A 13,300-nucleotide genomic window follows, 5' to 3' on the forward strand; every position below is an offset into this window, starting at 1 on the left:
GTGTGTGTGTGCACATACATGTGTGTGTGTGTGTGTGTGTGTGTGTGTGTGTGTGTGTGTGTGTGTGTGTGTGTGTGTGTGTGTGCATGTGTGTGTGGGTATGTGCGTGCCTTTAAGTTGATTAATTCCGTGGTTTGTCTGCAATAAATCATGAACCGGTAGAGTGAGATTATTCACGCCCGCTAACGTTTAACTGAAAATAGTGTTTGCATAACGACGATGAGGCTTGACTTGACTCTGTGACTCCCTCTCATTCTCCTCCTCCTTGGGTTTGATCCCTCTCTCCATGTCTTACTCTACCTCTCTCTTTCTCTCCATCAGCTTCATCTCTCTTTTATCTCCCTCCAACATCTTTCTTTCTCTCCCTCTCTCTCTCTCCCCAGCTGTCTGTGTCTGTCTCTGACTCTGCATGTTCATGTTCTGTCTCTGTCTGTGTCTGTCTCTGACTCTTCATGTTCATGTTCTGTCTCTGTCTGTTCCTTTGGACCCTTCCTCTCTCTCACTGATTTCTATTGCATAGTGGAACAGTCTGAAATCATTGTCTATATATGATATATACATTATATATATATGATATATACATTATATATATGATATATACATAATATATATGTCTAAATATGATATATACATTATATGTCTATATATGATATATACATTATATATATGTCTATAATAATATATACATTATATATATACATTATATATTATGATATATACATGATATATATGCAGCGGGGAAGGGCAGGGGCCCAGGGAAGGAGATGGAAGATGAGCGATATAAAGGAGACAAAAACGGGGATGTTGGGAAATAACGCAACAGGGATCTTATAGAAAGGCAGATAGACAGAACAGGGGGAGGGAAAGAATGACGTCTGTACGGTCAATGGGTCCACCACACCCCTGTGGGCTTAAATCTCAACTCCAAGAGGGAATAGACATATTACATGACACACCTATCCCACTGATCATTCCTGGGTCGCTGAGCCATGAATAATCCCAGTGAGCTGAGTATTTAAAGCAAGCGGAACACAGGCTGAGTAAAACTAACAGATTATGGTGAGAAGAAGACTGGCTTGATGTGACAGACTGACAGGCAGGCTACACATCATTAAGCACATCTTTCTCATGTTGACTTGCAGCTGCTTTGGCACAAATAATCCACATCACAATTGATCTCGCCTCCATCTCCTCCTTTATGATGGCTACAGGTTTCACAGGGGAAATCAATATAAAGGTGAATGGCTTCCTCCACCTGGATTCACCTCATCAGTGCACAGAACAGTGAATGTCCCGAATATGTTGTGCATTCAGTGTGGACCGATGGACAGTGATGAGGCAGAGAGGAAGAGAGACAGACAGAAAGACAGAGAAAGGTCGAGATAGAGGTAGGTTAGGTAGAGAGGGGATAGAGACAGAGATCTATAGACAGACTTATACAATGATAGCTAGCCAGACAGGCTGCGACAGACAAAGAAACCTGATTAATAGCCGAAGCATTAATGAATACTATTAATGAATGAATAAGCCTTACCTTGTGCCTTGGTGCTCCCAGCCAGCAGGCCTCCTAATAGCAGAATCCACAGGTATGACATCATGGGAACACAGTGTTCTGGCTGCAAATGAACCGGGGCTTGGACTCCTTGACTTCGACCCGACAGCGGATAATTAACCGGCTTCAAGGATACAGATGGATCTGGAGTGCGTCTGTGTCGGCGTGCCTGTGCGTTTTTGCGCGTTGGATCAAACCTCGGCGTCTCCAAGGTGGGGATGCTCAGAGTCAGTGAGTGCAGTGCGTCTCCGCGGGTCTGTCTGTCGCTCGCTCCTTTTGTCTGGATTGGAAGAGAAAGTCTGTGGCTCGGCTTTATTAAGGGGGGCGGGTCTCTCTTCCAAAAAAGACAGACAGACACAGAGAAACAGACAGACTGGTAAGCAGGCAGCACATGCTCACAGCAGTGTTGGGTGGTAACGCGTCGCCTGCAGTAAATCGTATTACTTTATCCACTACTAGTGTAACGAATTAGCGTATTGTCAGCAGCATTACATATAAACATGCATCGTTACCTTTCTTATCAAGTCCGAAAACAGCTTCGATTCATTTATTCACAATTTAATTTCCGGCGGCGTCCTCTCACACTTGGGCAGTTTATTTTCTCCGAGTGTTTGATTATAATATCGAGCAAAAGATGACAGGAACGTTGTTGTTGTTCCCCATCATGTCATTTACAACCACAACACGATGTTGTTCCTCGTGTCATTTACAGCCAGTAGGCTATTGTAGGCTATGTAGTATAGGCTTTTGAAAGCAAAAGATGATGCACGGTGCTGCGCACCACTAACTACTGCAATTAAGCAATTCAACGAACAGTGTACCATAAGCAATTAAGCCTGTAACTAATTCACATTTGAGTGAGTCAGGAGCAGTAGGCCTAGTATAGGCTATAGGTTACAGCCAGGCATGTTGTTAGCTCGTTTCCCATTTAAGTAAAGTTTACATAGCCGCTGTCTGTCTATCTAGTGCAATCAGGACACGCGCCACACTGATGCCATTGTTTAAAGTGAGTTTCTCCAACATGTTTGAGGCTTAACGCCAGTGCAGCTGGCAGGAGAAAAACGCACTAGGTCATTCATAAACTATGACTGACGTTACACATGTGGCATTGAGATGAGGTGTCGAGTGATGGTTTTTATTGTCAGAAACAGTCAGGCTACACAAACCTTGTATGCCCAACGAAACTGATCATTGAGAGAAGATCGCCTACATCCATGACAAAAAACGAAAGGGACATATTGATATTGGTGTAATGTTATTTATTTCTATCCTGCTAAACCAGCGGTCACATGAACTCACGTTTCATGAAATGAGTTCACGTGACCGGCTGGTTTACCAGGCTAATTTATTTCCATATTAATCCGTAGCCTATTCCTCATATCCCATGGTCATTTTGTGATACAGTAGTTAGTAGGCTATTTGTAGGCTTATTTTATGGATTCCTATTCATCTTCGCACACTTGACCCATTGCGCCACGACTTCCTGTTCAAAACACTGGCTGTTTTACCTGCCTCAACTAGTCTGACTCACCTGGTCAAACCTAGTTTGACTCACATAGGAGTCAGACTAGGTTTATGAGTCACAGGGAGTGTAAACACAATCAGAACTTCTGATTGTGTTTACTTCCTGTTAGTCTCTGAAGCCAGACTGTCTCTTCTACCTACGGTGAATAGCTATTATTATTTCTGAGGGATGTAGCACAGACTGGGGAGTAGCTATAGGTTTGGCTGATGGCATGTGACTTAGCTCGTTAATTTCACCTGAGCTCATGCAGACCTGCCTGTGCTGGTAGCCCACTGTGTTGAGACTGAGAGGGAATGCTGGTAGGTCAGTTTAGGGAGAGCCAATGGCATTTTTATTTGATGGGGAGGGAGGGGTCCAAAAACATCTGTGACATGTTCACATGTTTGTTTCCTGGTAGAGGCGATATCACATGAGATGTTCCATTTTCCAGAATGCGATTTTGATATAATAAAAATATATAGATTTTTTTTAAGCCTATACATTTTAGCATACCTTGCCAAATAGGTGTATGGCTGCCCAGCCCATTGGGCCTACAAAACCCAGATGAAAATGTGAATGTGAGTTCTTTCGAATGGCCTGCAGGGGGCAACTCCACTGGCTGCAAAAATAAGTCAGTCCCGTAGTTAGGCTATATGGAAGTGAATGGTAAAACAGTGCTACTTCTCACTTGATTCATGGCCCCATAAACACTTTCCTAATGAGTTGATGGTCTCAATCAGCAGTTTAAAGTTCTTCAATGCAGTCAGCATGATGTTCATTTAGTAAATGATGGTCCCATTTCAAGTAAAATATTAGACGATAAAGTATAGACTATGTTTTGGGGCGTGATTGACAGGTTGCCTGTCCAGTGATCAAGCAGCTTGCTGATCATGGACCAATAGCAGGCCGCGCTGCCGGGCTCTTCTCATCCAAATGCACATCACTTCTGTCTCCAAATAAGCTGGGACGGCTTCAAAACGCCAGTCCAAAAACCAATGGGTAGCTATGTCCATATATTTATATGGTCTATGATTACGTCACAAAGGTTGGTTGTTATGGTTAGGCAAGTCAAACTGGTTAAGGTTAGGTCATGGTTAGTATAGCCTACAAGAAAAAACTTCTCCAACATTTTTGATGTGGCTTACGGTATGGGTTTGAGGCCCAGCGAGGGCATTTAGCCTCTCCCATATAGGCCAGTAAACTTGTGGCCCGGGGGCCAGATGCGGCCTATGCTAGGGTGCGGATTAACTAACTCCCACGGGTCCACTAGTGGAAAAAAATACAAAATTGCTAAATGTGCTTTAGAGCTGAATTATAACAATTTGACTTTGAAAAATGAGGCTTCATAAAATCTACTCTTTTAACATAAAAGTATCAATTCATTAGCCTATCTGGCCAGAGAAAAAACCATGTTAGTTCAAGATGATTTGACACAATTGATGAACAGTATTATGTGTGGATCTTAGCAGTAAATGTGGTGTGAGTCTCAACTCATAATCTGTCACATATCCTGTCTTTCCCGCCTTTCTTTTTTTCCTCATCAATGTATTCTAATTAAGACATCAAAAATGTCAATAAAATAACCTAAAGAAAGAAAGAAATAGAAGTTTATTAGTGTCTTAGCACGATTACAGAAAAAATGAAACAAGTAATTTCCCCCTTCACACGTTCATTATAAAACATACATTAAAGCTCAGAATATTGATTATGATTATATACATATTTATTCTAAAATGGTGGGACTTGTCGATGGAAATTAATCTCTGCACAACTTTCAGATGCCACTGTAACTCAAAATACAGATGGCTCCTGCACCAATGTCTCTTTTTTCCTCCTAGCATAGATATTACAAAGGAAACATGAGCAGCACACAGTAGCACAGAGCAAGATTTTGAGGATAAACACATCTGCACTTTCCCATAATCTGCTCAATCTTTTTCAAAAGTGGATAAAACAAGCCTCTGCATGTTTTGTACTCTCAGGTCTACCGTGCTGTGCACAGAGACAAATGGCATAAGCCCAGGAAAGGGGTGTGGCACTTATACAGAGAGCACAGAGGGTCAAACTTCCTCCCAGTTTTGTGCATCCCCTGGCACGTTCAACATTCACAAAAACCAACAATTTACAAATTAAGGCGATTAAGCTTTATGGCAGAAAAGAAAAAGGCTTAAATATCCATCTGCATCCGTGATGCGATCAGTCAATCTGGGTGCGTTCTCCAACAGTCAATCTGGGTGCGTTCTCCAACAGTCAATCTGGGTGCGTTCTCCAACAGTCAATCAGGGCGGGTCTTACCCCGCTAGCCGGGCGCTTCTCGCTCATACTGAGCACATTAGCGCCCGGCGAACGTCACGCATTTCCCATCAAACAATCTGCCATTTTCACGTCTAGGTATAAAAGCCAGCCCCTACCTGAGTCTTCACGTGAAGTGAAGACGCTATCCGATGTGCAACATCCTCTTCTTTTACCAACATCTAGTTGAATCTTCCAAATTGTTGCATAAAATCCACTTTTCTGTCTTTCAAAAACCGAAAATCATTCATCTGGAGCACCGCTTCTTCTTCTTCTCTGATCTGAAGCAACCCGGAACGACGACTCACTGTTTACTCACTAATGCCCCCCACACTTCCGCAATGGTATTGCACCTTTTTCGTTGTTACTGCTTGGCACAAATGCAGAAATGTAGGTGCAATACCATTTTGGAAGTGTGGGGGGCATTGGTGAGTAAACAGTCCTTGTTCCGGGTTGCTCGAGGTGCTCCAGATTAATGGTTTTCGGTTTTTGAAAGACAGAAAAGTGGATTTTATGCAACAATTTGGAAGATTCAACTAGATGTTGGTAAAAGAAGAGGATATTGCACATCGGATAGCGTCTTCACTTCACGTGAAGACTCAGGTAGGGGCTGGCTTTTATACCTAGACGTGAAAATGGCAGATTGTTTGATGGGAAATGCGTGACGTTCGCCTGGCGCTAATGTGCTCAGTATGAGCGAGAAGCGCCCTGCTAGCGGGGTAAGACCCTAACATACAGGCTAGCGGGGTAAGACCTAACCCTAACCCTAGCGGGGTAAGACCTAACCCTAACCCTAGCGGGGTAAGACCTAACCCTAACCCTAGCGGGGTAAGACCTAACCCTAACCCTAGCGGGGTAAGACCTAACCCTAACCCTAGCGGGGTAAGGGCGGGTCGAACACTTAGTCGATCAGGTCGTTAGTGTGAGCGCCACTTTTCAGTCTTCTAAAAAGACTGCCACCGAGTTGAAAGGAGAAGGTTGTACTGTAACTAAAATGGTGTGAGGCCTCTTTGATTGCAACACCGAGTGCATCAATGTTCTCATGTGGCTCTTTGTGTTTGGCACCAAAAATCCACACCAATTAGTAAAACTACCAAAAGCTCGTCAAGCCCTCCCCTCCCCTCTCTAATGGTGTGTACTACACAAGTACTTGGTCATAAGCCCTTTGGTATCTATCCTCAGTAGCAGCAGCATAAAGATTGACTTCAGCATGAAGACATGTACTGTATATAAAGGAAATGTGTAGTGGCTTTGTGTGGTCCAGGTCTCCTCTTCTCACAGGCCTGGTCTCTTACACAATGCTTCAGCACCTCAAATGGGTTTCAGCCTTATTTCTGGGTGACTCCCACCGAACATTCTAATCAACTACGTTTTGGAAAGATTGCGTTTCTTGCTCGAGCCCGAGGCTGAAGAATTTGCCGGACCTCTTATGTTATAGCTAATCCCTTGGCTACGAGTCTTACGAGGCCGATTTTCAAACATCTGGATTTCCCTGAGATCTTGTGCTTAATGCACACTCCTGCTGTGTTTGGGAGGCCTGGACACTGTCCAGTGACAAACTCTGCAGGTTGAGTAATGCTTTAATGCAGACGTTTCAAATCGTTTCCCTGTCACACATTTGGAATTCTGCAGACTTTAGCTAAGGGAATTCCCCACTTTTCCAAGTGAAAGGACATGCTTTGTTGAAGAGAACATTTAGTGTGTTTGAAGCAAGGTGGCAAATTAGACTAAATGAAAGCATGAAGGAAATCACTAGTGCCATTTGTAGCGATGGTAGTATATAGAGTGTATATATATATACCGGTATATATATTTTGTTTTTCACTAGCTTTAAAATTGTCATCTGAGGTGGGTTTGCTACGATGACTGACAGAGGATCGCCGATAAGGCATTTTCATTTCACGTTTATTCAAATTCACGTTTTGTTGCTCCGATTGGTTGTATGTCTACTATCCAATTGCGTCCAACGGCATTTTGGTCAGCGCCCATTTACAACGCCCCCTGGAAATCGAAATTGAACGAAGTTTCCAGACTCATTCGCATTTGCGAACTAGTCTGGCGATGTCAGGCTAGTGAAAACCCTTCATGTACTGTAGAATCTTAAACAACGCTTAGGTAATTGATCCACGATGGGCGTTGCTAAAAAAGACATACATCCTGTAACTGAAGCACAGACTGAAATGTGCTGCTTCTCATCACTTCCATATGAAGGAGAAGGACTTTGCTGTGCTGTTCTTCTTTTCAAGAGGGGAAACAAGACAAGCACAAGAGGGAACAGGACCCAAGTATTGTGGCAGCAGCCATTGCACAAGTATTCCCACCATGCAACCATCATGAATTCATACTGCAGGACTTGAAGAAGCCAGCTGTGCTGTGAAGGAAGAGAAGGTGTGTGACAAGTGGATCATCTAGGATTGTTCCATCTGCAGGCAGCAGAGTGCATTGGAAGAACAAGGCATGGATCAGCTCCACCTTTCAAAATGGCTGACCTGGAATCAATGTCACTTTAAATGCGCAAGTGAGTGAGTGAGTGTGTGTGTGTGTGTGTGTGTGTGTGTGTGAGAGAGAGAGAGAGAGAGAGAGAGAGCGAGCGAGCGAGTTGAGTAAGTGAGTGTGTGTGTGTGTGTGTGAGAGAGAGAGAGTTGAGTAAGTGAGTGAGTGAGGGAGAGAGAGAGGCGGAATCATTCTCAGTTGCTGACATTCAGCAAAGCAAACAAATGTAAGTCAGTATTTGGGTTTCTGGGTTTCTGTGATCCACCTCCATCAGACTGCGGTAAGACGACTGGCTGAAGGTCCCCGTCTGGTCTGAACAATCTGTCTGATTGGCTTGTTGGTTGGAGGCTAAAGAGGCTGCTGAGGGACGCCTCACATTTTATTGAAACACTCCTTTGCGTTGGACCACACTTGGATTCCCTGAGAGAGAGAGAGAGAGAGACAGAGAGAGAGAGAGAGAGAGAAAGAGAGAGAGAGAGAGAAAGAAAGAGAGAGAGAGAGAGAGAGAGAGAGAAAGAGAGAACAAACCAGAGGATGACAACCAATCAGACACACTAAAACACAGATAGATGGAAAACCGAAACTTCTGAAGAATCTTCTTCAACCAAACCCCTGAAATTCTTGAATGTACTGAAATGCACGCAAGGATACAATGACAAAGTAGTAACAGATGATGAGTGGCCACTAGAAGATGCTTGGTGGCGATATTGACTTTTTCTCAACACGGGGAGAAAGTAACCCCCCCCCCCCCCCGCTTTACTGCCAACAGTGCAACATTTTATATTGCGTATCAATATTCTATTTTGTCATTTTACTTTGAAATGATGAAAGTTGAGTTGAGTTTAACTTTATTGTCCCATAGGGAAATTTGTTTTAGGCATTTGTGCAGCAGCAATAGTACGTGACAAACATGACAGACAGTACATATTATATAAACGCAGCACAGCTGATGACAAACAGCACATAGACAATAGGACAACATAGTCAGACATGATGGCAGCCTGGGCTATGGGTTAACAACCCTACCTAACCAAGTATTGCACTTCAAGTATTGCAATGTCCCAAAACCGCATTTCATTTCATTTCATCACATAAAACCAATACCATCATAAAACCATAGTTCCATAAAAACCATAAAAACCACTAACTGTAAAAGGATAAAAGATAAAAAATGTATATATAAAACTAAGGCAAGATAAGATAAGACAAGACAGGCTGCAGGGACAGCCAAGCTCGAAGTGAGCTACCATGTGTAAAGACTGAGAACAAGAGTTAGTTTGAGGTAGAGAGGAGCTCACATAATGCTCACAAGACGAAGGGGAACTAGACTAGAGCGCCTCCTATAGGACTATATGCAAGACTGAAAGAAAAGCTGATGCGTCAGAAGATCTTTCCATTTCTTCCTGAATTCAACAAGTCAGGAAGGAGTTGGACAAATTTGAATAGAAATGCAATTTTGTTGTTTTATTTTTGTATCCTGTTATATGTTTGTGTTTTGCTTCTTTTATTCATTTTATTCATTCAGGAATATTATCACCATCTGCCTGCTGATCTCGGGCGACATCCATCCGTGCCCAGGCCCCGCACCGCACACCGGAGGCACGCCAGAGGCAGCTTCACACACACAAACTGTGCATGCTAATGCTAACGCGGCATTCCAGCAATTAGCCTGGCTCCCACAACAGTCAGTAGCTAACGTTTTAGCATGGCTTCACCTACCCCCACCGGTCTTCAGGCGGCTAAGTGGAATCGAACCAACCGGAGGTAACCTCTTTCACCCTACCTCCTACCGGAGCCCCACGGAGGACCCATCGGTCATCCAGCCGTGTCTTCTCACCAGCCCGTGGCAGTCCAAGGAGGTCGATCCATGCGAGCGTCCGCATCTGAGCGAGCACCGGGGAGAGCCACCGCCCGGGGCTGCTAATGCTAACGCTAACAAGCCGCTGACGAGCCCAGCTGCCACCCGGGAGCCACCGGGGGACAACAACAACCATTCGCCGCCAGGTAGGCTGCTAGCTAGGCCGCTAGACAGGCCTACCGGGCCCTCGCCTTACCATCTGGCATCCGCGGCGCGGGCCGGACCCCCGCGGCCTTCGGCAGTGCTCCCGGCCATTTCAACACGGGCGCAGGCTAGGCCCCTGCGCTCGTCGGCCATTCATCCGGCCATCCACCTGGCTAGAGTATCCATCGATCCATCAACTGGTGACAGTATGGCCACAGCAGCGGCAGTCCCAGCGCCATTTCGACACCCGGAGTCCATCTGCGGCGGGGCTGTGCCAAGGGACCAGGCGGTCCTGGCGGCCCCGGATGGCCTACCGTCACGGACCGTCTCAGCACGGCCACGGGCTTGGTCCCCGTGGCCGCGGCCTGACCATCCGGCCATCTCAATCACAACACGAGCCTCCACAACAGCGGCGGCATCGGCGCCATTTCAGCATGCGGAGTCCATCTGCGGCGGGGCCGTGCTCAGGGACCAGGCGGTCCTGGCAGCCCCAGGCGGCCCACCATCGCGGTCCGTCTCGTCGTGGCCGCGGCCTGACCACCTGGCCATCACGGTCACAGCACGGGCCTCCACGGCAGCATCTCAGCATCCGGAGTCCATCTGCGGCGGGGCCGTGCTCGGGGACCAGGCGGTCCTAGCAGCCACAGGTGGCCCATCATCACAGTCCGTCTCAGCTCGGTCACGGGCTGGGCCCCCGTGGCCGAGGCCTGACAGTCCGGCCATCACAACACGAGCCTCCAACGGGCTGTCAACTGGCGACAGCCTGGCAGCTTGTGACCCACCATCACAGACGCTCTCACCTCGACCACGGACTGGGCCCCCGTGGCCGAAATCCGACCATCCGGTCACTTCAACACGAGCGTGGGCTGGACCCCCACGGTCGGTTGAATCTGTTGAGCCTCTGGTCAGTGGGACAACATGTCCCCCCCCCCCCTCCCCCACAACCCCCAAAGCCACCCGTGGACAAGGTAAAACACAGAAACCCTATTTTTAAAAAACATAGAAAACTTAAATTTTTTAATACGCTAAATCAAGCTAAAATTGTGTGGGACCCCCTGTGTAAACCAAAAGGGTTGTTTTGTGGACACCTTAACATCCGTAGCATGGTAAATAAACACAGTGAGCTAGAAGATCTGCTCGTGAACTCTAACATTGACTGTCTGGGACTGACAGAAACATGGCTAAAGCGGTCATCCCCTGATGCCTTAGTGTGCATGCCTGGCTACCAGGTGTTCAGAAGGGACAGAATAACAGCAGGAAAGGGTGGGGGGGCCTTGCTTTATATCAAGGACACCCTACAGTGTAAACAAATTGTATGGCCTACTGAGATCAAGGCCGAATGTGTGGGTGTAGAAATTACTCTATCCACTGCAATGAAGTTCACTCTAATCTGCTTATACCGTCAGCCATCGGCTAAGGTAGAAGTTTACGACCAGCTAAAGACCATACTTGCAGCATGTGACTTCAATCATGAGGTAATCCTGATTGGAGACACAAATGTAAATTGGGATGATAAGAAAATAAGAAAACATCTTAAACAGGTAACAGACCGCTATGGTCTAACCCAACTAATAGAGCAACCCACAAGGATAACCCCCCATTCGGCAACTAAGATAGATTTACTATTCTCAAATAAAGTAGAAAGAATTGCTAAAACATATAACTTTGTAACAGGTCTCTCAGACCACAACATAATATTCTTTACCAGAAAACTTTCAAAACAGTCTTTCAGTAAAGCCCACCCCCAAACAATGGTCAAAACAATCCCAAAACATCTGCAACATAGCCTTGAAGTCGCACTACAAGGGCTTGAATGGGACGACATCCACTCATGCAACAATGTAGAGATTGGATGCCAGTTGTTAATCTCCAAACTCAACAGTGTAATGGAATCTTTCACCAGAGGAGGGAGCCAGAGGAAGGGGAAAAGGATCACGCTTCCTTGGGTTAGCCGGGAATGCAGAGACCTTATGAGAACCAGGGACATACTTTTAAAGAGGGCTTTAAAATCTGGCCTAACAACGGACAGACAGTCCTTCTCACATGCTAGAAATCTAGTAACGACTTTTTTAAGAAGGGCAAAAGCTAAATTTTATATCTCTATTATAGAGAATGCCAGAGGCAATGGTAAAAAGGTATGGGAATACATAAATAAATTGACAGGTAAATTCTATAAGCAGGATAAAAACAGCTTAGAACTCAAGATAGATAACACCCTGGTGAAAGACCCCCACACGCTCGCGAGCAGCTTGAACCTGTTCTTTTTAAACTCTGTGTATGAAATCACAAAGCTGTTCAAACCCACCAAGTCTGTTCCACACCCCGTTCAAAATTATCTCCCCATTTTCAACCTGGAGGAGATCACAGAGAACGAGGTGAGAGACATTGTAAGATCACTGAAAGCATCGAAAGCTAAGGATGCACATGGGCTTGATACAAACTTCATCAAAACTAATATTGACTCCCTGGTGGCACCTATTACACACCTGATAAACCTATCCATAAGACAATGCACTGTCCCTTCGCAGTGGAAAGTTGCTATAATCACACCCATTTTCAAATCCGGCACCAAAACAGACATTTGTAATTATAGACCGATAAGTATCCTACCCGCTATATCAAAAGTGGCAGAAAAGTGGATTGTCAAGTCCATAATCAAACACCTAGACAAAGGCCACACCCCTCTGCATCCTATGCAGTTCGGATTCCGAGCCTTTCATTCAACCGAGTCTGCAAATTGCTTATTTACCGAAAAGTTGAGGTGTGCCCTGGACAAGGCCCCCTGTGCAATGGCAGTCTTTCTGGACTTCAAGAAGGCCTTCGATTCCATCAGCCATCAGGTGCTCTTGTCCAGACTAACACACTTCAACTTTTCCTCTGAGGCCATCAAATGGTTCTCATCATACCTATCACATAGAGAACAGTGCGTCAGCATAAATGGTATCAAGTCTGCTTACCACACTTGCTCTGTTGGTGTCTCCCAGGGGTCAATATTAGGTCCAATCCTGTTTTCTCTATTCATAAACAACTTACCTGATGTATGTAAAAATGTACATGCACAGATGTATGCAGATGACGCGGTTCTACTAACCCATGGTAAAAGCTATGCAGAGGTGTCAAAAACTCTAACTGATGCAATGAGTAGCGTCCAGGACTGGCTCACAGACTCATGTCTACTCCTGAACGCCAAAAAGACCATCTGCATGGCTTTTTCCAAAAGATCTGTGGTTTTAGAGTCATCGAATGTGTTCCTGGGCGGGGAGGAACTTGAACTGGTGTCTGAGTTCAAATACCTCGGGGTAATGTTAGACTCTACCCTAACTTTCAAAAAACATGTAAAAAAGGTTGCTAACACAATTAAGTTCAACCTTCAAAACTTTAAACAAATCAGACCATATCTGACAGTAGGGACCGCCAAATCTTATCTCCAATGTATGATACTATCACATATTGAGTA

General features: G+C 45.3%; 2 protein-coding genes across 3 annotated transcripts in view; both read right to left on the bottom strand.

Annotated features, from left to right (window-relative positions):
* Positions 1-1,741, bottom strand: part of LOC310780449 (uncharacterized protein) — a 55,433-nt gene extending 53,692 nt beyond the window's left edge. For both annotated transcript variants that reach the window (XM_083641027.1, XM_083641026.1), the window contains exon 1: positions 1,535-1,741. In XM_083641027.1, the coding sequence (XP_083497153.1) occupies positions 1,535-1,598 (64 nt within the window). In that variant the 5' untranslated portion in view covers positions 1,599-1,741. The remainder of the gene's footprint in view (positions 1-1,534) is intronic.
* Positions 1,742-4,687: 2,946 nt separating this feature from the next.
* The window catches only part of LOC310780950 (sorting nexin-4-like), a 46,876-nt gene continuing 38,263 nt past the window's right edge, over positions 4,688-13,300 (bottom strand). Inside the window, exon 14 of the mRNA XM_083641480.1 lies at positions 4,688-8,261. Coding sequence (XP_083497606.1) covers positions 8,214-8,261 — 48 coding nt within the window. The 3' untranslated portion in view covers positions 4,688-8,213. The remainder of the gene's footprint in view (positions 8,262-13,300) is intronic.

The sequence above is a fragment of the Poromitra crassiceps genome, assembly GCF_964638095.1.
Source record: "Poromitra crassiceps genome assembly, chromosome: 8".
In the NCBI taxonomy this organism is placed as follows: domain Eukaryota; kingdom Metazoa; phylum Chordata; class Actinopteri; order Beryciformes; family Melamphaidae; genus Poromitra; species Poromitra crassiceps.